This window comes from Dromaius novaehollandiae, chromosome 2, assembly GCF_036370855.1.
Source record: "Dromaius novaehollandiae isolate bDroNov1 chromosome 2, bDroNov1.hap1, whole genome shotgun sequence".
Classification (NCBI taxonomy): Eukaryota; Metazoa; Chordata; class Aves; order Casuariiformes; family Dromaiidae; genus Dromaius; species Dromaius novaehollandiae.
This window is the reverse complement of record NC_088099.1, coordinates 43,615,204-43,642,548: the sequence shown is the minus strand read 5'-3', so window position 1 is coordinate 43,642,548 and position 27,345 is coordinate 43,615,204. Positions and strand designations below refer to the sequence as shown.

The window sequence follows — 27,345 nt, the reverse complement described above, 5'->3', positions numbered from 1 at the left end:
CAATTAGCTAGGTCTCTCTAATATGACATAAAACTAGTGTGGAGAATCAGAGTGTACTGTTGGAAGTTTGGGGTATATTAGCTGTAAGATGCTGAATCTGAAGTAAATCTAAGATCCAATTTCTCATGAGTTAAGGCACCGGGCCAGTTAAGGCATATCCTGTATATCATGTCAGTCCCTGTAGTATTGAAGACATATCTGGACTCTCCTTATTATCGGTGGGTGCTGCAGTATATTCCTTAATAATGATACTCTCCAAAAATAGGGTCGCAATTACTGGAATTACAGAATTAAAAAAAAAAAAAGTTCAATAAAACACCCACAGGTCAGAGTAAAGGTGTTCATGTCATGATTAAATTTTAATATCTTTGTCCTTAAGAATAATGTGTTTATGTTTATTAAATAGGAAATGTAAAATGTATTCCTTGACAATTCATTTCATTGCTTTTAATGGCTGGGATATCGTCAATAATATTATAGGTAAGTGCACTGTGGCCACTTAGCAACCTTGACTGGATTTTGAAACAAGGTTTTGTTGGTTTTGCAACATATATTAGAAATGGCTGCTGCTTAACCCTTTGTAAAGCCCAGCATCTGTTGTAAATATGAAATACAGTCACATGAAGCTTATGTAAAGATTTGCCATTTACTTCAGATGAATTCATCCAAAATGAAGTCAGAAAATCAGCTGAAATTTGCATTCTAAATATTCTCTAGTTCTGACCACAAAAAGTCTCCAGCAAAAAGCAAGCAGTATTCCATAAAGAATTTGTATCATGATGTTGCTACATTTTATTTAAAGTATGCTCATGAATGTCAGGGAAAATAACTTTATTAATTTTTATAGAAATACCTGACTAATATTTCATGATTAAGCAACAAATGGCATGCTGTAGTCTCTTGATTTTCCTACAGTGTTTCTCCTATCTTATAGACTCTCTTCACATGTGAATTTACTACAAATGAGAGTAGCCAGAAAGCTTTTTATGTCATTGTGTTATTAATTTTTTATTTCATATGGTGTCTGCTTAATTCCTATATACTGAAGTTTGCCTTTAAAGTATTGTAATAAAAGATAGTATTTTTAATTAATTGAAGAATGTGTAGGACATCCAATAGCCACTACAAAATCCATGTAAAAGGTTCATGACCTACTCTGAGTAATGACAGATCATCTTCAAAAAAATTCTTTACCAGCTTGACATCAGTTGAAGAAAATAAGATTTTATTGACATTGGCCTATAGCATATGGATAGGCGTGTTGTGAATCAACAGTTTGTTACTGGCAGAAAGCATGCTGGGCCAATTTCTTTATATTATTGTGTACCATGTTAAACAATCCTTTCCCCTAGACAGTGTGATGATTTTCACCCTTTAACATGGCTATCCATTTTACTTGACAATTTCTAAAGCAACTGTTTCTTTAACAACTGGATATCAGTATGTATCTTTAAAATACATAATTTTCCCTAAAGAAGAAAAGCATTCCCATTCTGTTTTATAAATATCAGTAGTACATATTTAATTTATTTGTTGTTTTTAATAATGAAAAATGAGAAGTATTTCACACCACCTCCCACAAAAGTGCCCAATGAACAACTGGACCTTACCATTAAAAAGTGCAAAATCTGAACTCATTTTGTTCCAGCAGTAGTGAATTTGACAGCTGAGGATCCTGGGAATGTAAACATAAATTCACTGCTCCACAGAGGGTCAGACACAGTGCACTGTTTAAATCTCCAAAGATGTATTTTGAAATCATAGGGGATGCTCAGGACTACTACCAGCCCTCTATTTAGAATACCTTTTGTATAGCTCACTGCCTCTATTCCTCACGAGTCTGAACCTAAGAGTCATCAGCCATTCCAGACTCCCAGATAGCCATTGAAGAAAAATGTTTAACAGATTAAGAGGTCTCTCAAGCATGAAGGCATGAGCTCATTAGCACTTTCTACAGAAATAATAAAAATCTGAAATCTTGTATCAGAGAGGGGTGCAGATACTGGAGATACACACTGCTGTAATTTTGCCCTGTAGTCAGCAGACATAGGCATGCTGAATCAGCATTATTTTCCAAATATCTTCTTTGGGGAACATATTGTGGACTACCATGTTTTTAATTAAAGAAGAATGTCTGAAGAAAAACAAACGTTTTTAGTAAAACGTGACGCACTGACCCAAGCCGCAATGTGACAGAATCTAGAGCTTTTGTGAAAGCCTGGTAAATATATAATACTGGTGTATCATTTGCAAATACAAACTGTATTAAATGGATATCTGCCTAATCTTTATATTAAAGATCCAATAACTCTAGATAAAGTCCTATAGACAGAAGAGCTGCAAGATAGTATCAAACCAATCATATTGGTTTTGTACCAGCTCAGTAAACTCAAGCATGCGTGATACACTTCAGGCATTTTTCTAAAGATGAGACACTCCTGTATTTGAAGTCTGACAGAAGAACATGTTGATTCTTCTTTCCTGATTTCTGTCTATTAGCTTTATAACCAAGAGCTAGGTAGAGCAGGCTGTATAACTACAGGCCAGCTCTCGATCATGTGCAAATACTTCAGACTCTGTGCCATAAATTATTTTGCCTAATGCTACTTCTGATTACTACTACTGCAGCAATACTGTCTGAGTGCAGAGGTGTTGTCCCCTGGAGTCTTCTGCTTTTATGAAAAGGAACCAGTGGGTTCAATGGGACAGGTAACAGATGTCTGCAATCTGGTCTCTGCATGGAATCAGTGTCTTTTTTTAAATGTTCTCTGCTCAGTCACAACCAAAAACGAAGGACAGGTTGAAGGAAATAGACTCTAAAACATCTGCCTTTCAAACTAGGAATATTCGGTTGAGAATTACTTTATGCACTGTAAAAACGCAGTTTTGATTCAACCAAAGGGATTGCTTAAGCTGAAAAAATGGAAGAATACTGAAAATAGCAAAATTGTTTTGTTCTATTCAAATCGAAACATTTGAGCTTTTAATTCAACACTAAAATAAGCCAACTATAAAACAAAGGCTAAGCACATCTAAGAATGGAGGATTTTATTCACAAAACCCCAGAACTGTTGAGGTTGAAAGGCACCTCTGGATATCATCTGTATTTCAGTTGGTGCCCATTGCCTCTTTTCCTGATGCTAGGCACCACTGAAAAGAGTCTGTGACTTCTTTACACCCTCCCAGCAAATAGTTATATATAACTTGACAGTACCTTCCTGGTCCCAGCTCTGTCCTTGTAGGAGAGCAGCTCATGCCCTTCATCATCTTTGTGGTCCTTTGCTGGACTTGATCCAGTAAATCCACGACTTATACTGGAGAGCCCAAAACTGGACACAGCACTCCAGATGTGGCCTCACCACTGCTGAATAGAGGGGAAGCATCTCCTCCCTCAACCTGCTAGCAACACTCTTTCCAGCTGGTTGTCCTCCAGCATCTACTAGCTCAAGGGGTTATTCCTTCCCAGGTGCAGCACTTGGCATTGGCCTTCGCTGAACTCCACGAGAGTCAGTTCTGCCCACTTCTTCAGCCTGTGAAGGTCCCTCAGAACAGCAGCATAACCATCTGGTGTGCCAGCCACTCCTCCCAGTTTTGCATCATCTGCAAACTTGTTCAGGGTGCACAAGGCCCAGCCATCATGGCATTAGTGAAGAGGTTAAACAGTACTCAACCCAGTATCAGCCCCTGGGGGACAACACTAGTCACCAGCCTCCAGCTGGACTTCATGCCACTGATCACCACCCCCTGAGCTCGCCAGTTCAGCCAGTCTTCACTCCACCTGTCTACTTACCTAGCGTGCACTCCATCAGCTTGTCAGTGAGGATGTTATGGGGGACAGTGTCAAAAGCCTTACTAAGGCTGACATAAACAACATCCACTGCTCTCCTCTCATCCGCCAAGCCTGTCATCTCATCACAGAAGCCCATCTGGTTAAGCATGGTTTCACCTTCATAAAACCACGCTGTTTGCTCCCAATCACCTTCTCTTCCCCCTTGTGTTTGGAAACAATTTCCAGGATTAGTTGCTCCACAACCTTCCCAGGGATCAAGGAGAGGCACACCAGCCCGTACTTCCCTGGATCCTCCTTCTTGCCCCTCCTGAAGACAGAACTGATGCTGGCTTTCTTCCAGTCCTCACGAACATCCTCAATGTGACCTTCTCTCAGCACTCATGGGTGCATCCCATCAGGGCCCATGGACTTGAGTATGCCCAGGTTGCTGAAGTGTTCCCTAACCTGACCCTCCTCCACCAACGCAAAGTCTTCTTTGCTCCAGACTTCACCTCTGCTCTCTGGGCCTTGCGATTCCTGAGGACCAGTCATACCGGCAAAGACTAAGGAGAAAAAGGCATTGAGTACCTCTGCTTTTTCTGTGTCCATGGTCAGCAGGGCCCCTTCCTCATTCGCCAGCAGGCCCTCCTTTCCCCTAGCCTTCCTTTTGCTCCTGATGTACTGACAGACACCTTTCTTGTTACCTGCCACATCCCTTGTGAGATTCAACTCCAGGAGGGCTTGGCTTTCCTAACCCCTTCCCTGTCTGCTCAGACAATGTCTCCATATTCCTCCTCAGCCCACCATCTGTGCTTCTGGTGGCTGAGGCCCCCCATGAGCATCAGGGCCTGCAAGAAAAATGCCTCACCTACTTCTTCCTGATCAGGTGATCTACAGCAGACACCCACTACGACATTACCCATGTTGGTCTGCCCTCTAATCCTCACCCACAAGCTCTCAGCTGGACCCTCACCCATCCCCAGGCAGAGCTCCATGCACGCCCACTGCTTGCCCAGGTAAATGGCAGCTCCCCTTTCTCCACACCCTGGCCTCTCCTTCCTAAACAGCCTGTATGCAGCCATGGCAGCACTCCACACGTGCAAGTTATCCCACCATGTCTCCATAATCACGATGAGATTGTAGCCCTGTAACTGCACACACAGCTTTAACTTCCCCCTTTTTGTTCCCCATGCTGCATGCATTAGTGTAAAGGCACTTTGGAGAGGCACCAAGCATGCCGATTTCCCAGAAAAGGCGGAAGAGCTTCCCCCGTAATGCTGTCATATACACATAAATAAGGCACTTCCTTATTTATGTGTATATTCTTGGGGTGACCACACTTCAGCCCTGCTTTGTTGATTGCAATGTTTCTTCTCTTCACATCAGCCTGGACCCTTTGGTTGCCAGCCGCATACAGCACTTCCTCACTTGATGGCTGGTCATTCTCTACCTCCTCCATCATTTCTAGTTTAAAGCTCTTATTATGCCATGAGAAAAGATTTTGCTTTTAAATAAATGCAAACATAGGAAAAGGTTAAACCAATCTTATTTTATCATCTGTGGTGTTTGGTCATCAAACCAAAATTAATACTTTCTTTCCAAAGCAAGTGATTTTGGGAAGCAAGTGGAATAACTGTTCTATTTTCTTTGCTACCAGGCTACATTAGAAATATTTTTCAATATAGCTTTTGAATATAGTAAAAGTGTTTACAGGACAGGACTTTTTTTACTGAGGTCAGGCAAGATGTGTTACTATGATGGATACATAATATAGTGCAGTACCCAAGCAGGTGGAAACAGAAGAACTTGCTAAAGATTTATTTATCTTCTATTTCCCCTATCTTTTCCTTCTGTGGCCTTAAGAGAATAAACCAGTCTCACATAACATGCAGGTCACAATGTAAACATAATTACCTACACGTATATACATTAAAAAACACTGATTTTCTTGGAAATCACTGACACAAAGTAAATCAGTAATTTCTATTTCTCTAATTTCTATTATTCTAATTTTTTAATATCCAGAGAGATTACATGTATATTGGCACAAAATAAAAGCATAATTAAACAAGTTGAAAGGGTATTTCTTAAGTATATGGTCAAGTATATGATACTAATTAAGTTATTAGGAATATGAACATTTTTCTGGTTTAGGATTTCTTCATCATAAAAAAGCTATAAATGAGGACAATAGACTCATGCTTGAAAATCTCAGTGATGATGTATTGAAAACTGTAAATACAACCTATAAATACTACATTAGTTAGCTGAGACTAAGAAATATCTTGTATGGTACTGGGGGCCAGGAAGTCAAATTAGCAGGCTTATTTAACTGAACATTATTTTAGAGTAGTTTAATATTGACTTGAATTATTTTTTGTTATATGTTTTCTTTTTTTCCATGTGTATATTCTAGTCACATAACTCATACATCTGTTATTCTCAGCTTCAAGTCTATGATGTTTACACAGATCTCCCTGCAGGGCATTTTGGCCTAAATGAATCGTTATTTCAACAGTATGTCCTAGCTTAATGATAGTTACTTGAAATGCTGTCTTTTGCAAGTTTACTTCCCCCTGAGGTTACCTCGACCCTTCCACACTGAAATCAGGAAATCTGACCCTATTCTTAAGCAGGAGATACAGAGAACTGAACCATGCTTTCTCAAGCACAGTAACCTCAGCACTTCAGACCTGTAGAATGGCTATGGGGACAGCTGAGATTCTGATTTTCATGAACATATTTAAGTCTTGGTTTCTAAATGTGTCAAAGTCCATAATATCGAGCCACCCACTTCCAGAGTATTCTACAATATTAACTAGTAGTAATTAAAAGTCCTCCTAAGCCTTGTGATTTGCTCTCATCTTCATTTTGTGATGCTAAACCAGTGCAGAAAGATTCTGCTTTCACACAGAAACGTAAAGTATCAGGAATTTCCATAATGGTATGCTCTATTTATTTATTTATTTATTGCTATGCTCCCATAAAGCATGGAATGAGAATGTCAAGAAATGTTCTCAGGATTTTGAAGATTGTAATAATTGTGAATTAAAAAAAAAGAAAAAAGATTCTCCAACCCAAAACTTACTGTAATTTATCTCAGTAAATCAGCTCTGCACATACAGTTAACTCAAAGGCAATTTATTCTTTCTTTTGAAGCAATTTTTTTGATTTACTGGGCAAGATGACCACCATCTCTTTCTGCTTGGACTGTTCTGGCTATTATAGTAATGGAAACCTTACTTCCAATTTAATATTCAGGGGTTTAGCTACAGTATATTGTGACCAAGGGCCATTTTGATTCTGTAAGAAGATGAGACCCTGTTTACATACTCATCTTCAGAGTAGAACGTCAATCAAGGATCTGCTTTACAGAACTGAATGATAGCTATGGGAGCTTGAAATCTTGGAAAATCAGACAAGAGAAAACTCACTGAAAGCTAAAAAAGTTTTTTTGTTTTGTTTTTTTTTTTGAGTCAGTAGAGAGATTCAGAAGTGTCAAGGTAGGATTTTCAAAAGTGTAAGTGCTATCGACTCTGGAGCCCACTACAAACCCACTTGACCTTAGCTGGACTTGCTGATCCTAAATCATTTAGACTGCATAGAAAATTCCACACTTTGGTAAAAGGAAAAGTAAAATATATCCTGATCTATAGCAGAGATCTAAAAAAGGGCTTTATTTTCACATACCGCAGAAAAATGCTGCTACAACATATTATGGAGCATTGCCACATACTAGTAACTATTAGAGGAACAAATTATTTCTGACCTAGCATCGTTGCTTGGAAAATTTTATTCAACAACAACAACAACATCCTCCATTTTTTATCACTACACAGAAGAAGAAATATTTAAAAAATCAGTCTCTACCACAATACATTGCCCAAGTCTTTATATTCTCTTTTAGAAATGTATAATCTTTCTGAATAGTCTTTCAAAACCCAGGGAATCATTGATTTTTTCACGTTCTTTCAATATCTCAGAACCATAGCACGTAGGGACTTGAACTATATATTTTTGTAATTAATTTCCTTAAGATAATGTTAGAAACATCAGATTCCTTAAAATATAGATGAATTTCAAGGTGAGTCTGCTAGCAGATGTTATTAATGGCATATGATTTATTGTGACATGAAATCTGATCTGAAACTCATGTTATTAGCTGAGCTTTTTATAAATTATAATTGCCAACCGCTGAAAATATGCAGAAAGACCACTGATAAACTAGCTTCATCTTCAGGGCCTAGAATACCTGCATTTGCTAAGTGTCCAATATCTCTAGTCTTTCTGAATCAGTATAGTACATTTTGATGCACAGGCTAGGTTTAAGTTCAGATCTATTCATAGCATAATTCTTTCAGAATGATGAGCATTAGAGTAAGAATAAGAGGTAATACAACATAAATGTTTACTGTGGAACTTAAACAGAAATATACACTTGGGTTCATAGTCTGTCATTGCATAGATGCTAAACATATTGAGCATTGAAGAAAAAAGCCCCCATCTCTAACTGTTAAAATATGGGAAATGTAAAATTTATACTCGCAACATGAAAACAGTGAGAAGTTAGATAATATTCAAACATCATTCTGTACAGCTCTGAGGAGTTAGACAACCCACTGGCATGAACAGCATATTTCTATGAAGAATCTCACAAGACTTTCCAGGTTAGCCCCATGGAAAACTAAAGAAAGACTATGAGTAGGCTCATAAAGACAAAACATTTGGGTTAATATTTTTTTCTAGATATCCTCCTTTTATTCCTATGCACTTTAACATCTTTCTTTCCTCTTCCCTTCTGCCTCTAAATGTTAATTAAAGTTTCTGAAATGTTGCTTTTACCCATCACAACTAATGTGCTAAATTACCTAAATAAAAAGAGACAAACGTAAGCATTGCATTATGAATATTATCTACTCAACAAACCAGATACTGAAAGAAGGTGAATTTACAGTACATGTTGTAATACATTTTTAATCTCCAGAAAAGCTCAGAGATAACATTCCAAATTCAAAAAGCAACACAAGGAACAGATGCAAAGTCTCATTCTTGACTTTTTTACATATCCAAAGCTCTTTAATGATAAAAAGCATTTATGTGTAAAATAGCATTCACTTGCCCTTACTAAGAGTATATATGGAAGAGCCCCTTGTCAATGTACCAGTGTGCGTGTGGGATTGAAACATAAGGATCACCATCTGCAGCTGTCTAATAAGTGTTCTTCAGTGCCTAATGGCAAAGTGTCAATTCAGGGATCCTCAGATACCACAATGCATCATCTTGTCCATGCTAGTCTTACAAGTCAAACATTTTGCATGTGAGAACAGTTTATTTATAATGCTATTCATTTCAGTTGAAATACCAGATATAAAACAGTTACACTACAAGCAGTCTGGGAGCACATACATAATATGAGATGCACCAATTTCCTCTCTTTTATAAGAATCCATATTTTAAAGGATACTCAAAATTTAACCCCCTAAAGAACATACCTTAGTAACATGGAAAGAATCTCTTCATATACAAATATTTTTAGATTCTTACCTACTGTTGAACTTCTCTGGATGTTTTTCTCTCATGATATGGAATCTGTGGGCAATTGAAGCATCCTAACAGGAAAAAGAAAACTATAAATCTATCATGATGGGAAAACTGCAAAACAGAAAATCAAACCTGTAACCAAGGCATATCATTTGTAAGGTGTTTTGTGAAATACCATTGTTCAACAGGAGCAAAACTCTAATCAGTTAGAAAGCTCACAGGTACACTGTTCCAAGAATGGGATATATCTAAACAATTAATTTATTACATTTTTTATAGTCTTCATTACAAATCAGACATAATAGTTATTTTTACTGAAAGTGTCTTCAACTTCTTTATAGCAGACGGCATCCAGATTCGCTGAAGGTTTACAGTAAGACCATTCAAACAGTTCTTTTTGCTGGAATACTAAATAAAGTCTACAAAATCTATTCCTTTAGTAAGGCTGAGTGATTCAGCAGAGTTACATTATATGTACACAGCTTGATATTTGCATATGGCTGTTCAATAGCTTTCTATTAAATTTGGTAGAAAATGGAAATAAATGCTAGGGGATATTCCATTTCCTACATATCAGGATGGAAAAAATTAGTGATCTGGGGGAAAAAAACCAGGATTTCCAATTTAAGAGAGACTTTTTATTTAACTTAAAATATATCTTATTAAAAATATTTTAAAATACAGAAATTAATGATTAATCATAATTGTTTAAAATGCATATCTGAAATGAAATAGTATACAATATTTATATATTGATACACTTTTAAAGAAAATCAAACCATTGTAGTTGTGGAAGTTGCTGAAAATAATGTATTTGAAACTGTTGTGCTAAAATCAGTTTTCACAGTAGTTTTGTATCTATCTCCTTTGTAGACATAAAAATAATGTTTTCTTCATGCCAGATCCTTTAACACTTACTTTACTTACAAATTCATTCAATATTTACAAACTGGGAATTAAGAAAATAAAAAGTTTTTTTTTCATCTTTTAATAGAAGTATCAAACTAGGTGTGAGAGTATGTAATCTACCAGCCCTGTAGTCTTACAAGACATAGTAAACCCAGAGAAATCCATTTGGTTTTCTCACTAAAGATACTATTTTAATTGTTAACTACACGTTATTAATTGCAAATCATGTTTCCATAATTACATCTTAAAATACTGCATATATAAGAAAATTAATATAAGATTTAGTTTAGTTAATAATAATTGTAGTTGAATTCTATTTCCATCTAAATAGAGTTTGACAAAAACTACAAGTAAAAACATCACTATAATCAACTATCATGTAGAAAAATGCATTACTTACCATCTTAAAGGGTCATGAAAATATAAAAACTAAGAATTTCAGAGAAGTATTAAATTCAGTTTAAAGCCCTTATCTTGCAACATTTTAAATGATTTCCCACCAATAAGAATTAGCATTTAGCAAAAAAAACCACCTTAAACTGTATCTTGCTGCTGATTCCAAACTTGATTAAAATATTTTGTTTAAAATCATTTTTATTTAAACCAATCCATCTTAATATAAATTTTAAATAAGCAAGTAATTATTAAGTGCAGATATATAGCTACCTACTAACATCAAACATGCTTGCAACATATTATGGATGAAGTCATTTTTTATTTACTAGAGTCTTAAACAGGGCACAGTCCAGAGAACAGACTGGTATAACCTCTAGATTTGGCTTACTAACCCATGGGCACTTTGAAAAAATAAATATGTGAATTTGATAAAGTGTCAGATAGAACTGCTTAGAGTGATTGATAACATTTATATAAACTTTTAAGATTATGAATAAAAAGCAATAAAAGTCATAATATTTTTCACACTATTGAACATAAGGGCTTACCACAGTATAGAATTTTTTTAGCAATATGACTTGTAATCACTGATCAAGTGAAATCAATTAGTGGCATCACTAAACATACTGACTCCATTGAAATCTTCACATTATTCATGATCTCATTATGTAGTTTATAAATATGCAATATAGTATGATGCATTATTAACCAACATACCATTATTTTTTTCTATCTTTAAGAACAGAATAATCAGTTAACATTTTACTGTCCTACAAGGAAAGGAGAGCAAAAAAACCCTAATGAATGAACTAGTGTTAGTCATAAAAAGCCTTCTCTTTCCGTCCTGTCATCCAAACTGTCATCTGAAACTTCAGATGCAATATTCTCAAACTCCACCTACCATTGCTTTAAATTTATTTTTATGTGCAACACAATTAAATAATGCAAATACCCACAAGTACCCAGGTGATCCCACAGTTCTTGAATACGGATGAAATAAAGCTGACGGTAAACCCTGAGATGTCACACTTCTAAACAAAGCCTGACAGCTGAACTAAAATAATAACTCTGTTAACTTTAGAAAGGCCCATCGTTAATACTTTATCCCACATTAGACTTGCCAATATGAGAAAAAGTGTATTTGTTAGCCAGTTCTATATGAAACAGAAATAAAAGGACTACTGTTGTGGTTAACTGTTAATTTTCTCTACATTGAAGCAAAAGAAAAAGACAGACCCAAGACAAACTGAATAAAGGAGTAGTAGCATATTTGACAGAAACTAGGAAACACTAATCAAGGACTAACTGTCTAATGAATGAATGAAAAGGCTAATGTGCTTACTCATGCATAACAAACGCACGGCACAAACAAGCTAGGGATCAATGCCCACTGCAGATGGCAAACACACAGTTGTTTCTATGCAAGGTTGACTGGATTGAAATTTTCCCCTGCCCGTACATTTTCTGACTCCAAAACAGATCAACTACCTTAATGAGCTGAGAAGTAAAAAAGGTAATACACAAAGCTAATTTTGATGGGCACAACACAAGACAGGCATACATCAGACCAATTTCATCCAAAAACTGCTGAAAGGCTATGGCTTTGATAACGAAGACTAAACCAGTCTAGTAACTGCACACAGATGAGCTCCAAAGGATGGGAGCTGCTAAGGATGTCTTCAATTTACAGAAGGCCCAACTGCTCTCTTAAATCATTCAGCTGACTCCAATATACACAGCCCTTAAATTGTATAGCACATAACCCCTTCCCAACCATAACTCCATGTTATAGGATGATCTGGAAGTAGCCCATAATGCTTGCATGTTAACAAGATCCTTTCTTTTATGAAAAAACCCTGCTTTTTTAAACATATCTATAACCTTTTATTTATTAAGATAATATATTATAACCTAGTATCAATAAATGAAAAACAACCAGGAAAATTAAAACTAACAAGAGTAAGAGGAGTGGGCAGGACTGCAAGTTCTGCCTCCTAACAGCTGTAGGAATTACTGGGTGCCACACCCGAATCCCGAGGAACGACTATTCCAATCTTTGTATTCCTGGACGGGGAGAACAGAGGGTCCCTTACTGTGAGCTGCTTCTGGTACTTTTGAAATAGAATCAGTCCTTTCAAAAAGAGGCATCTAGCATAATCTACTTAAAGCCTACTACTGTTTTTGGACCAATGGAGAATTAATTTCTTTTTGTGTCAGAGCTATATTGAAATCACCTAATTAACTATACTGAAAAGAACACAACAATATTTACATGCATAATAAGTTGAACATTGTTTGTGTTTTATTGACTTAATATTGTGCACTTTTCTGGCACCTGATATTGTGAATGGCCAATAAAATACGAGAAATTATTTTTATTTTTGATAATAAAACTCATGCAAAACAGAAAACCCACGAGCCAGTAAAGCAAACTCATGTGCATCATGATGTTACCTAAAAAGGTAACAAGTAAATCATTTTTTGAGAAAGGTCACTTGGGAGCCAGATGGTGGTCTATAGTTAATATCACACATGAGCATTATTATTAACTTTAAATTAATTGATATTTGTGCTAGCCTGAAATATAAATTTCCAGAAGAGATATTATACCTGAACCTAAATATTTTCTATTTTCAAGAGTAATATAGCACAAATGCATACAAACATACCTAGACTAATTAATCCTCAACAACTTTAATATTAATAATAATCTGAAGAGATATAATTGCTGTTAAGCCTGTTGCAAGGTGAAAGGAGGAGGAAGGCATTATGTGATCACTGCAGTATGAAGCTAGCACCCTTCACTACACACATGCTTCAACCACAAAAGCTCCTTTTATACATAAAGCGCTCTAATACTTTGTACCAAAGTATCCAAGACAGGAGATATTTTTCAGGAACACTTTTGCATCAGAGCCAATGCTGGTGCACAAAGGAATGCTGAATACAGAGCATTTATAACTAGAAGTTCAACTAAGTAACTAATTAGACAATTTTATGCTTCTGACAAAATTCTATGAATATTTGAATTGTATGCTACTAATATGAAACACTATGTCTTTAAGATCTACAATATTTAGTGTCATTTAGATGTTATATGCAATATATGATAATAGCCTAGATGATTATTGTTTCTATGAACTTTCTTCTCATAGTATCACCAATCTAATCCAAAAAAACTTACTCTCTTTTGTATGTCTCTCTGCGTTAGATGGTTTCCATTCACTTCTGCAGAATTTTAAAAGCAGATATGAAGAAACTGATAAGCATTTGATGAACATGAGTTATAGTTTATTCTGGTTTAACAAGAACATGATTTTTACCCTTTTTGTGGTAATAAACTTAAAAGCATACTCTTGAATAATGCCCTTTATTCTCTTTAAAAGATTTGACCAGGAGAAGTGTGTGGTGAACATGCAAATATGTATACATACATATATACCGTTAATGTGATTCTGTTCAGAGTCTGAAGTAGCTAGACTACTCTTCTATTATCTCACTCAGGTTTGTTTTAAATCCTGACAGCGAAGATAAGATAGAGAACAGACAGCATATCTGAATCTACTACTAGGAAATGGAAAAAATATTTTAATTGAACTAGGACATTTCTCAAAGTGACCTGCCAAGAAGAAAAGAAGCTTAAGTTGCTACACCTCTTTAATACCTTATGATTGACTTACACACATATATATTCATCTTTTTAATGGGTATTAGCATTACCGGAAAGCAATCTGAAGCAGTCTTTTCAGAGGAGTAACCTTATACATTGTGAATAACCTTATAGAAAGATTAATGCATTTAATATATGTCTATCTATAAGCTTGCTGTGATTAAAATTTCCATTAAATAATAATTTTTATGCTCGTGAACAAACAAATGACCAATGTGCATCTTCTTTGGATATAAATGGTCTGATTATTTTTTTTCTAAGATGCCTCTTTAATTAAGGCTTAATGGATTCACAAGGCTAGGAAGCTTAAGGGATAATTCAGTAACCTGTAATCTTTGGATCAGAATGCAAATCTAACCTGAACAACCAGTTAGCTCACATCAGTTCAGTTTTAATGTGGAGTAGTAAAGGTGGACCAAAACAACCACTGAAAACAGTTTTCCACAGTGGCTTAAGAATAAAAATTCTTTTCTAGATAAACAAACCTCTTCATCATTTTTATGTATTACATTTTCTGCACATACAAGCAAAAAGCCCAAAACTCCAGTACATCCTTTGATTTTAATATTTCTCACCTGATAATAATCAAACAGCCTTAGACAAACACATAATATGTATAGTACAGAAACATATTCAATGATCCAAGTCTGGTAAAAGATACCCCAGAAGCTTTAGGTCTTGCCTTGTCTGGATCAGTATGTCACCACTTCATGTTGGACTCACAGGTATTTTTGATTAAATTATATATACTAACCTGTGAGAGGAAGTAGCAGGACTTCCAAAAAAATTCCATTAATACATTAGTTTTTGGTGAATTCCAATAGTATTCCTAGTTTCCAGTGTAATTCTGAATCTATATATCTGAGGATGGTTTGAAATAGCTAAACTTAAAGATAATGCCATTTACTTTCTGAAGAAAAAAATCTGAGAAACTTGTGTTCCTTGTTTCCCAAGGAAAACACATAAGCTGGCAAAGTAATCTTATTTTTTGTGTCAGTGATATTGCTGACAGCCAATCCTGTATTTAAATATGGTCATACTTAAATAAATTTTAGTTGCACATCTATTACTAAGTCAAGTTATAGTTCGCATGTTAAATGCACATTTAAAAAGGTAAATCTCTAAAATCAGGATGAAATATAAATAACTACAGTATTTATAACTGGTGGTCAAATGACCAGAGGATGGTATTTTTGGAATTCATAACAAGATACTTGGAGCAGAACATCAGATGTAAGCATATTACCTCCCATATCTCATTTAAAATCAGATGTCTGTTGAATTTCTGACGCTGTACTTGAATAATTTGGTACTGGAAATATTTCATACAGCCACAAACCAAACTCCATTTTGCAGAAAAGGATGTGTTTGTGAGACAAACTATGTTCTGCCTATGTATAACTCTATAATGTGGACATGTACACAAATTTTCTCAACAGAATTTACTGTAGATCAATTCATTTAGTGTGACCAGGTGTCCCAGCTGTGTACGGAGGGACGAGTTCAGGCACCAGTCCTGCAAGACAAGCCTTTGTAGCAATATCTCAGAGACTTTCTTTGAGGAGCTATTTTGAATTTTAGAAACTGACACAAAATTTCTATGCATCCATCCTTCAAATCAATACCCAAATTCCAGGACCATCAAAGAAAAAACTGGGAAACAAAGTTGTTACCTTGTTGTCTGACCAGATGACTAAAAGCATGCCCCATGACTTAATATAATGCAGAAGGATGCCCCCTGTACCATGACTGCTGCTAGGAATATGTTGGGTTACAGAGCACATCTTTCTTCTTTTTCTTGAAATCTGGTCAGCCTAAATTTGTTGTAACTAGAAATGGTTCTTCTAGATTCATGCTGAGTGTTTATGTGGTCACTAAAGGGAGAAGAAAAGTGATCACATGGCAATTAGCCAGCATAGCCATAAAAAGAGTAAAGAACAAAGCTGTTCAGAGACCTCCTGTATGTTAAAAAGATCTCTGTGGTAAACCTTTAGTAGCACTTCTGCTACTGCTGATGGAGAACTATGCTGAAATTGCCCCAAATTATTCTGCACAGGGAGATTGAGCAGAACACAATCAAGGTCACAGCTCAAATTGAAAATCAATATAATCAATACAATGCAATGAAAATGGCTGTTTCTATAGCTGTTCTTCAGAAACACACATCACAGATATATACAGTAAAAAGCAGAGAAGAGGAGTTCACATTTAGTCTCTCTAGCTTGAAACAAACATCCAGAATTTCATGCCCAGTACTTTGGCAATTTTGAGGAAAGTATGTAATTTTCCAAAAAATCAACTACTAAGCATTTTTGGTGAAAAACTAATTATTGCCATCACACTAGAAAAGTTAACATAGAGGAAAAAAACATATTTGGCATAAGTACTCAATTGCCTGTAGACTGTCTTGAAAAAATAAACTTTACTTGTTTATGGTCTTCAAACACTGTCCTAATAAAAAAAACAAACCCTGACGGTGTTTTTCCTCTTGAGCTTTGATCAAGTTGGCATTAGTGTAGTATTCACAGAGGCTAAATCTAGGCCCTTAATTTAGGTGCCTAAACTGGGAGGACAGTCTCTCTATCCTTCTACTACAACCAATGGTAAGAAACAGGCTGCTTGGAAACGTTCTTCCAAAAGGCACTTCAAGGCACCTAAACAAGCTGCTCTGAGCCTTTTCTTTGAGTCTTTTGGAAATCTTTCGATATCGACCAAATAAGAAGCCTAGCACAGCTAGCTTCTTAACTTAAGGAAGTTATGCCTAAAATACAACAGTTTGAGCAGTCTTCTGAAATATTCACTGGGGTCCAAGCCAAATCTTGTATCACCGCCCATTTTATATGCTCATTTGCTTGATAGGGATCAAATAATAAATGTTCACCTGACTTTTCCTTAGCAGCTTCACATAACTTGTTAGTCAGAGCTTTGGCAACAGAGAGTTATGCTTTTAATACATATTTATGTTATTCATTTGTTTCCATAGTAGTTATTTATTTTTATAAGAAGTATGAAAACCACTGCAACATCTCTTATTGATTTACAGTCTGTAAGAATATTTTTCTCTTAATTGAAAAAGGTCACTGTTTTCCTCATTCATTATGTTTTTCCATTTGAAATTTAAATTTTTGTATTGTAATATTATTTATTGTCTTCCCTATCGGACAAACAAATCTTAGGGGGGGAAAAAAGAAAACATACTCATAAATCAATGCTAGATGTTAGATTATTCAGCTACAGCTGTTCTCTCTCTCCATTGATTCACGTGAAACTTTCTAAGACCCTACCCTCCCTCTCACATCTTTGACACTCTTTGCTCTCTCCTAAAGGCCTAAAAGCATCTTTTTTATCTTTTGCTCAATATCTACACTTGTTCTTTTACTGCAGCAATCAAAATATTCAAAGATTCAGAAATCTTTTTCATATGACCAAAGCCACTTTCTTCCTACTTTATTTTCTTGTTCTTGTCTTTCCCTGCATTATCCCCAATTGAGCAGATCTACAGTTATCAGACACAAGTTTTCTCCCTTTCCTCATGACTCAGACTCCTGAAAGTGTTTTTCATTTATTTCAAGACTTTTTCCCTTAGAAAGATTTTAGGATTGCTCTGTTCGCCTTTTTTGACTGCATTAGCATTGACATTCATCACCATCACCATCTTCTCCATTTGACCCATGAAAAGTGAGCCAGACTTCTGGGTTTTTTTGCTCTGAAGAAAAGGTGTACATCTTTAACTTGGGCACACCATGTCAGTTCAAAAAGCTGCTCTTCTTTATCACTAACACCAACTCTCTCTCTTTCAGGAACTTCTTCCATAACTTCCTTCTCTGACATAATTTTCAGGACCAGAGTCAGAGCCCATATCTTCTATTCCATCCCTGATTTTCCCCTGAGTTGATAAATTCACCACAACTTGTCTGCCAGTACCACTGGCCTGCATATTCCAAACGAGTATCTCCAATGCTGAAGAAGTGATGAGTTCAGAGAGTCTGTGGTTGACTAAGATATTTGTTCATTGTATTCAGCATAAATGTTGTGGCTACAAAAATGCCTTCCTCAGACTTACTCTTTCACCATCTGCAAATCTAGCTGCGTCGTAAGCCAAGAAGTTCAAATGTGGGATACACCTACTACCAATGTACTAACTTACAGGCCTTCATTTTTAGTTGGTGTTTCCCTACTTTCCACCCCCGAAAATACCATACAATCCAGACCACTTGCATGATTACTACAGTAGTTTTCCTCCTTGCTTTTGCTGGTTCTTTCTTCATAGATTTTACCTCTGTAACCATGGTATCTAAATACTTAAGGGCAGAGCAAGCTCTGTTTTCTCTCGTCAAATTCAGGATTGTTAGGTCCAAATGTTATTAGTCTAGAAGCACAGTTAACTCAAGCATGCACAGTGGATTGTTTTTTTCCGGTATTGCTCTCCACAATTTTATGTTGCCTATCTTTCATGCAATCTTAATCTTAACTACACCTGAAACTTCTTGTTAAGTGATCAGCTGTAGAATATTCCAATATGGAAAGAAACCAAAGTCTCCATTGTCAAATGTCCGACATAACTTTTAGGTATCAAGGCCATCAAAGTGCCACATGTAGAAGGCTATATGTGAGAGGCACTCTTCAGTCTACAGTTTGAGTGGCTGAGGGACACAATGACTTTTTGTCCTGATCAAGCATGAAGGCCTTTGGTTCTTGCCATCATTCAGTGCTTGACTTGCAGTCAGCTTCCCCATTCACACACAGGCTTCCAAGGAGGTTCCTTATGGCTTCCTTCCTCCTTTCTCCTCCATCAGTCTAGGCCATGCCCTTGGGTGCTGATAAGCACCTGGGATCCAGTTCAGACCTTAAGTATCCATCCAAGCATGACATAGATGTGGGAAGATAATGAGAGCGACTGCAGAGCATGCTTGCAGGCCCTGGGCACTGCTATCTTGAGAGAAAGAGAGGTATTCTACTCTTTTCAGGCATTCAGGCACGTTGAATCTATTTACAGCCTTTGAGGGCTGCCGAGTTCCGATGAAGCAGAAGGAAAGTCCAATGGAGGTTCCTACACATGGCCTTGTTCCTACACATGGTTCTCCCTAGTGCTCACAGCTAATGCCAAAGCACCAGATTGCCTTACAGCAGAGTGAGGTCATATGGTAAACAGAAGAAAAAGGTTTGGATCAAACTGAGAGCACCCTATTTACAGATAGGGTGAAAATACTTGGGTAACTAAGAAGCCTCCAAGGATTGTGGGTTAGATTCACATGAGGTACTCATGCCGAGAATGCCCCTACCAGAGTGGTTTCTAAAATTAAGCATCCAAAAGATGCACTGCAGAAATGGAAATTAAACTGTTCATAAAGATTAGGGTCTAATGACCCTAACAGATTATGGGATGACAACATCTTGATTACACACTGGTTTTATTGCTATTGTTACTCAAGTTGGTAACTTTTAAAATGAACGCAAAGTAGTCTTCATACATAGTACTAGTAGACAGGCTGTTCCTTGAGTGTAAAAAAGTCACATGCTTCACTTCCATGACCAGTAGTTCCATGAAAAATACAGGGTTAATATTCTCTGAAATATGCCTGTTCTCCCAAAACATAATATCAAGTTCACATAAAGAACATGTGATATCAGTTTCTCTCAAGTTAAATAAAGTGTAGCCTCTGCAAAAATGTCTACTTGAAATGCAAACTAGATCAAAAAACAGAACTAGATGTCATCTTACTGAGCATTTAGGGGCTGAAAAAGATATGCAGTATGAATAACAAGATCCTATATTCCAGAAACACAAAGCATTCTATGGCATACAGAAAGAAAAGTCTTTTTGGACCTTGGTATCTGGATATATGGAAGAGTTAAAACATGCCCAAGATGAATAAGTGTTTACGGTAGGCATACTGAAATTTTCCAAAACTGATTCACACATTTTCCTCCTGAAACAGACCAACCTTTCTTTATATCTGCATTGAATAAAAAATTTAGGCACGCAAAACTTTTTACGGCATACCCAGTGTGTAGCACACAGAGGTTATGCAGTACCTGTTTTTGTCATCTTTTAACATCAAAAGCCTTTGAGGTTAAATATATTTACTTATTCCAGAGATATTCTATTATGTGGTACAAAGAGAATAAGTCACAGGTTATTACTGGAATGTTGGTACTCTGAGAATATCAACAAAAAATTACTCTTTATAGTATCCAACTGATTAATAATTAAGAACTCTAAACTTATTTTACTAAACTTATTTTAACAAAACTAATGTGCAGTTAAAATTGTCTTTAGCTTAAAAAACACCAGGCAACTTTAGTGACTGGGACCAATTTTATATTTCAGTATGACATTATGCCATGTAACTTCACTATTAAATAATCTCTCAGTAAAATAAAAATATGTTTCTTGATGTGGTCAGAAACTCTGGAAACTGCACTAAAAGCCTTTGCTTTTAATCACATTACACACATACAGAACTTTTAACCCAAGAAACCAAAATGTCCAAATAGCTTTATAACTGCTGTGTTGACCATGTACAGAAATGTCTCTGAAGAAATATCTCTATTGCCTTTCACATACCACAAACCTAAGTTTGCAGAAGATTTGTGAAGAATGCTAGAGAAGTATAAGCGTGTGATGAATGAATTTGAGAAATTCCTTAAATTTTCAAATCAGAAAGTTTTTTTCTCCCATATCTGTGCACTTTCATAATGCTCTTTGCTTAACCATCTGGACAGGCTCAGTGCGTCATGGTTGTTCTAGCAACTTAAGGCTTTCATGGTAGTTTTGAATGTGTTATGCAAGTATCCTATTCTCAGCCTCAAATTGTTTGGGAGGATTCTATTAACTTGTCTGCATACAAACCCCTTGCACAAGTCCCATTTACTTTGCATTTTCAAAACAGATGAGATTTTCCAATAGGCTAATAAGATCAAGTCATTTACACTAAATATTAGGGTCTAATCCCACAAAATAATTATCTGGTTCATCGAGTAACTCTATAAGTGATTGTACCATCAAACTGAGGGGGCAGCAAACTGTAGTGCAGACGTGGGAACAAGCAGAGTGAGACAAGAAATTCTTCAATTTCTTTCCTCTCTGAAGCCTGTATCTCTTAAAATAGCACCCTTAATTCGTAATGAGCCATGGAATATGTGACAACTTATACAATTGAGATATTACCTGTACGGACAAATGGCAAACTATACGTTTATCTGCATGTATATCTGCTTTAACATATGACTAGAAATCTTTGTGATTTTTAAAATCTTCTGATGTGGTGTTTTCAGCTCCTGTGGATCAGTTCAACAGACCACTACAGCACATGCTGAAAGTCAGGTCCGCTAAATTTCATTGCAAACAATTTGAATGGAATCAGTTTTCTGAACTCCAGGCCAGAAAGTTATTTTTACACATATTTTACAGATGGAGAACCACACTGTTGTTCCATAAACAACAATAACACAATTTGCCTTGTGAGTCAGAAGTTATAAGTAAATCTTTGGCCTAAACAAAATTTTAGTCAAATTAGCCTTCAACTTTTGACCTTAAAAATCAAAAATGCAATAGACTCAAAGCTGCTCCTAGTTCTTTGGCTTTTTTATAAATTTGCGAATCAGAGAGCACCTGCTTGTAAAGCTCTGCTTTGCCTCAGCAGCTCAGGTAGTTAAATAATGTAATCAATACTAAATGACAAACTGGTATTCCCAAATCTGTGTACGGTAAGCAGACACCTGTCTTGCCAATGTTTGTAATAAAGTTATCTTTGCAATTACAGTGAAGACAAATGTTGTTAAGGTTACTCAAGCATGCTCAAGCATAAATATCATACCCATATGCCACTAAAAGTTAGCCAGGAGTAAGAACATTTTAATGGATATAACTATTTGGTGTAATACTAGCACTAATAAGGACAATGTAAATTTGTTAAATCCTAATTTTACTAGTGTTTTAGTTTTGCTAATCAAAACAATCAAAACAGTCCAAACAAACAACGTAATTCAAAGGTTAGTGTAATCCAAACATCTCCAACTTTTGGAAAAGTCTAAATTCAGACTTTAATCTTTTTAGTTTCCGATATGTACATGCAATTCAGAGTCATTTCCCATCCCGATGCCTGAAATCTACCACTGAGACCTTCCTTTAAGGACACCTTGGAACACACTGGACATTGCTTTCTGATAGACAAAATGAAAGTTGCAGTTCAAGCTGCCATGGCTTTCAAAAGAGATGAATCCATGTCAACAGTCCCCAGAGGGACATTTAATAATGGCTTTCATTTATACGTTATTTGTGACAAAAACAAGTTGCTGGAATAAGAAACATCTTTTGCCCTTAATTCTCTTTCAGTAAAAATACTTATACTGTTAGAAATTGCTAAAGTATCATCTACAGCAATTTCACTGTTATTGTGCAAATTGTAAATTATGCTTTCTGAATTATGGATGGAATTTTTAAAAGGCTTCCATTTTTATAGTCTTTTGAAAGGACAATGAAATCTATAAAAAAACCAAGATTACAATTTCAGCATTTAAAATCTACACAAAGTAATTCAAACAAATGTTATGACATTTAAGATAATGAAACCCTTCATTTATGCCAATGTGTCCTACTTCACATATAAGGAGTCAGAACAGATGTCCAAATACTGTAACGCCAGAAGAAAGTTAGGGCATATCTTGATTAATACTCTCAGTGCAGTCCATGGTGTCTCTTTAAAACTGGCATGCGTTACTTCAAAACATCTATTTAAAATCCATTCTAGGAAACACAGCTATACAAAGTGTTCCCAAGACAAAAGGAAAACAATAAAGCTCTGTATAACCCTTTTAGCAATGTAAGCTGCATATTATCGACAGACCATTCATTGCAATCAGCAAATGATTAATTGCAAATTTGTTGCTAAATTGACCACAAAAAAGACAAGCTTCAGGGTACTGTTAAAGAGGAAAAACTTATGTTAAAAATGATTGGAGACTTTTTGTAGCGAATTAATTCTAATCAATACTCTTGTTGACTACACAGTGGAATAATGACTTCCTTAAATAGCGTATGTACCCATTATTGTAGACATCCAAATTAATATTTAACCTAATTCCTTGCTTTTTTCTTTTCTTCTGAAACAGCATTTTTCTAACTTCACCTTTAAGAATTATAGCATCTCTACTATCAACTGCAATGTACAAAAATTTTTTGTAATGTCTAATATCAATCAGTTTGGGAGGCATAATATAGAAGCAGCATACAAATTTCTAACACAAAATAATGGTGTTTTTTTAGACTATTTACACAAGAATCTTTTTTTAATTATCCTAGGCATAGAAGAAATATAAGATTCTTTCAGTCATATCTACCTTACAAACTTCTGCCAGCTGTACTATCATTCAGTTTTGTTTAAAGGTTTGAGTTCAGATTTTCCTCGCTGTGCAATTTTCCTCCTATTGTAGATGAAATCATATGAGTAGAAGCTAACTTTTCATGACATAAATCATTTCATTCCTGTGAGGATCAGTGTACTATTGCAAAATAGATGAGGGTTTTTTTGGCATGATGATGTTTTCTTGAGAAGTGCTTTGCTCCTTCATTTGACCCAGGGTCTGGTTATCAAATTTTTATGCTAGATAAATTGACTTACAGTTTTATTGATGAAGAAATGCTTTAATGATTCAAATATACTTCACAACTAAGGCCCAATTTAGAAAAAGCACTTAAGCCTAGACTAAAACACCAGTGGAATCACTGGGTGTCAAGCATGGGCTTAGAGTTGAGCATATGTTTAACATGGACTGATGTGTATGTTTATTAAAACCCTTTGGAAAGCAAGTTTCTTGTAAATATGGTGTAGGTTGAATTGCAGCACTGAACTAGGTCTATTCTTTTACATTTTTTCCTGATAATATTACAGAAAAAAAAAAAAAGGTTAAGAGAACTTATCAGATAGTTTACACTATGGCTTGTGTCGCTTTTTTTGGGAAAAAAAATTCCAGACACTAGAATATTTTTTCTTCTACTTCACCACTACTTCTGCAACATATATTTGTACATGTTATATCAAAGAAATATATTTGAAAAGATTCAAGTTTTACTCTGGCTGCAAAATAAATGATAAATTTACCTAAAAAGCCTATAAATAGAAAAGGCAAGGATAAGGCTGGGAGCTGAAAGTCAAGCTGATGATAAAGTGATACCAGTTTTTAAATGTCTATGCAGGCCAAATTTTGTCTTCAATCAAATTTATGTTTTAAAAATCTCTGAAGTATTGTTTCCTTTAAGGAGCCTAGATTACATAAAGCCTCCACAATACCTAGCTTTTAGATGCTTGGCCCAGAAGTAGAATCCAAACCCCAAAGTGAGGCCCAAAACTTATTAAAGCCGTGTACTTCAAAAACACGCATTTTTTTATGAGTCAAACAGACCGGGCCATGTCACTTCTCTTCCCTGGAGCCTTCAGTAAAGTTCCTCCACTCTCTCAGTATCCACAGTGTAAAACAGGTACTGATATCTATTCTTTCAAAGAGCTGGGCAGAGTTTATAGAAGAACTCTATCTAGTCCAATATCTTGCTTCCTGTTGTGGTCAGAAGTGTATTCTTGAGGAAAAATATGACAAGGCAAACATAAAGCAATACTTCTTCAGTAAGAGAAACTAGCAATATATTCTCAAAAGCATTAATACAAAACACAATAAAATGACATTTTCTTAACTAAGAAATAAGAAATTATAACATAGGGTTATGTTTGTAACCTAAAATGTAAATTTTCTATCTAGGTTTCACTAACTAAAGAGATGTAAACAGGAGTAACAGCACATAAAATAAAACATGCAAATGACAAAGTAGCCTCCATGTCGTACAATAACTATTTTATAACTTAGCCTTTAAAGCAAGTCTTCAAAAAGATTCTATTTTGTAATTTTATTTTTGATAGGAGCCTTTTGTAATTCTGAAACGTAAACAAAAAAACTGACATGCTATGTGTATTGAGCAGCCTCTTTGGATTCCAGCTGGCTTGGCTGTATGCCTTTCTAATGGTAATGAAGTCACACAGCTGCTAGGACAATCAGCTGGAGTTCAGATCATCACTAGCTAAATGGATATCCACTGACTGGCTTCTTATCAGCACTCATTAAAGTTCAGTGTTAACAAACTGTAGGGTTACACAGGTTTACATGGTTACAGCAAAGTGTCTTTTAAAAATGAACTTGCTGGAGCTGAAAAAAAATCTCTCCTTTTTCTGCCTATAAATGTTACTTTGTGCTGGTCAACTCAAGAAATGTCCAATCCTACTCCCAGTGAAGTGAAAGAAAAATTCACATTCATTTGCATGGAAGTAAAACAAATCAGTTCCCAATGTTTCAGGGATTTTTGAAGAATACTGCTATTCAGATTATTTCGGAATGCCTTGGCTAAAGGGTCACTAAGTATTCAACTATGTCCAATTTTCAACTTAGAATGCAGTGCACACTAGACCTGGGAGAATTTATGCTTTTGCTTTGCCCATGAAATTTGCTGGTGTGTTTATGCTACTTATAAAATAGTAAAATTTCACCCTTTCCTCAAGAGGACAATTTTCTATTATGAAAATACAACTGACATAAAATAAGTCTTTTTAGCATAACAGTATTACACAACTTTCAATGCCAACACAATACGTTTCAGTGGTAAGTGTATTTCCTGTAAATAAACAGAAAACCCCAAATGTTTAAATTTTTACAAAATCCTTATTGATACCTTTTTTGTCATCCCTATAGTTTGTCTTTTGTCTTTACTAAACAAAAAACTAGAACATGGAACATGCAATGGTACTTGCTATAGATACTAAAAGGGGATAAAAGGCTGTATCAGCCATGTGTGAATGTTCAGTGGTGGACTTTCTGAAGTATTCTCCACATTCTTCAAAACTGATATAGTCCCTAGACAAAATTTCAACTTTTAGAAGTAATGGAACCAAACTTTTAATTATGAGACCAAATGTCCATTGCACTGCTAGTAAAAATTCAATGAGAAATGACAGTAGTTGAACATCTGAGCCTCTCTGAAATTGAGCAGGTTTATTTCTTTTTTCTTCTTCCTTTTTTTTTTTTTTTTTTTTTTTTTTTTTTTTTTTTACATATTTTCAGTTGGTTAGGACTTTGGTCATCAGCTTTATGGGACAGTTACCAACATAAGGTCTGCACAATATAAAATTTATAACTGACTTAACTGACTTAAAAGGGCAATATCTTAGGACTGGCTTTATAGTGATTTATATAAACAACAGAAAAAAAACCCACTCAAATTACAGGCAAATTTCAGCCTGCAATCCAAACAGTTCTGACTTTTGATCTCTTTACTTTCCTTTTTAAGATTTGCCCAGCTCTTTCCAACTGGGTTTCCTCTAGCAAGCAAAAGCTGATCAGTATTACTTATGTGAAACTTAGACTAAGGGCTTTGGCAAAACCTCCAGAGTATAATCAGCAAAATATCATACCTCCCACAAACCAATATATGGAAACTCACCCACATAAATGATATCATCCTGATTCAACTAAGCATGCCCAGAGTGAACAGTGACATTCATGCACAGCAAAAAGTTCATAGAGGGAAAATAACAATACTCCTACAGTTAATTACTCTCAAAGAGAAACAGGCAAGTAACTCCTTTATAGTTGCACATACTCTGAATTCTACGAGTTCTTCACTGTAGATACTGCTAGAAATGAAAATATTACTTTAGTTTTGATTTTAAAATGGCTTTAGTGGCTATGAAAGTTGGCAGGATAACAGCATTTTCTGCATAAAGTCCTATATTTATCCACTGAGCTCAGGTTTCCGTGCCAATATCCTTTGGCTTTTACCTAGAGGGGCTACTTCTGCTGGCAAGCAATAAGTTCACTTCCACGGATCACAGTTGAGGCTGTCAACAAAAGTGCCAACTGTATGACATTGTTGTCTATTCAACAGAAAGGACTAAGTAGAATTATTCTATAGGTTGTATAAATGTCACTTGGTAATAACTTTTGGTTACTGTGTATCTCAGCAGAATTTAAATAACTGATCTAGAAGGGAAAATCTCTGAAACTCATTACTTCTCCC

The 27,345-nt window shown here is 35.6% G+C and overlaps 1 protein-coding gene across 8 annotated transcripts in view; it reads right to left on the bottom strand.

Moving 5' to 3' along the window:
* DGKB (diacylglycerol kinase beta) overlaps positions 1-27,345 on the bottom strand; it is a 360,499-nt gene that overhangs the window by 137,743 nt on the left and 195,411 nt on the right. For all 8 annotated transcript variants that reach the window (XM_064506349.1, XM_064506348.1, XM_064506347.1 and 5 more), the window contains one exon: positions 9,314-9,378. In XM_064506349.1, coding sequence (XP_064362419.1) covers positions 9,314-9,378 — 65 coding nt within the window. The remainder of the gene's footprint in view (positions 1-9,313; positions 9,379-27,345) is intronic.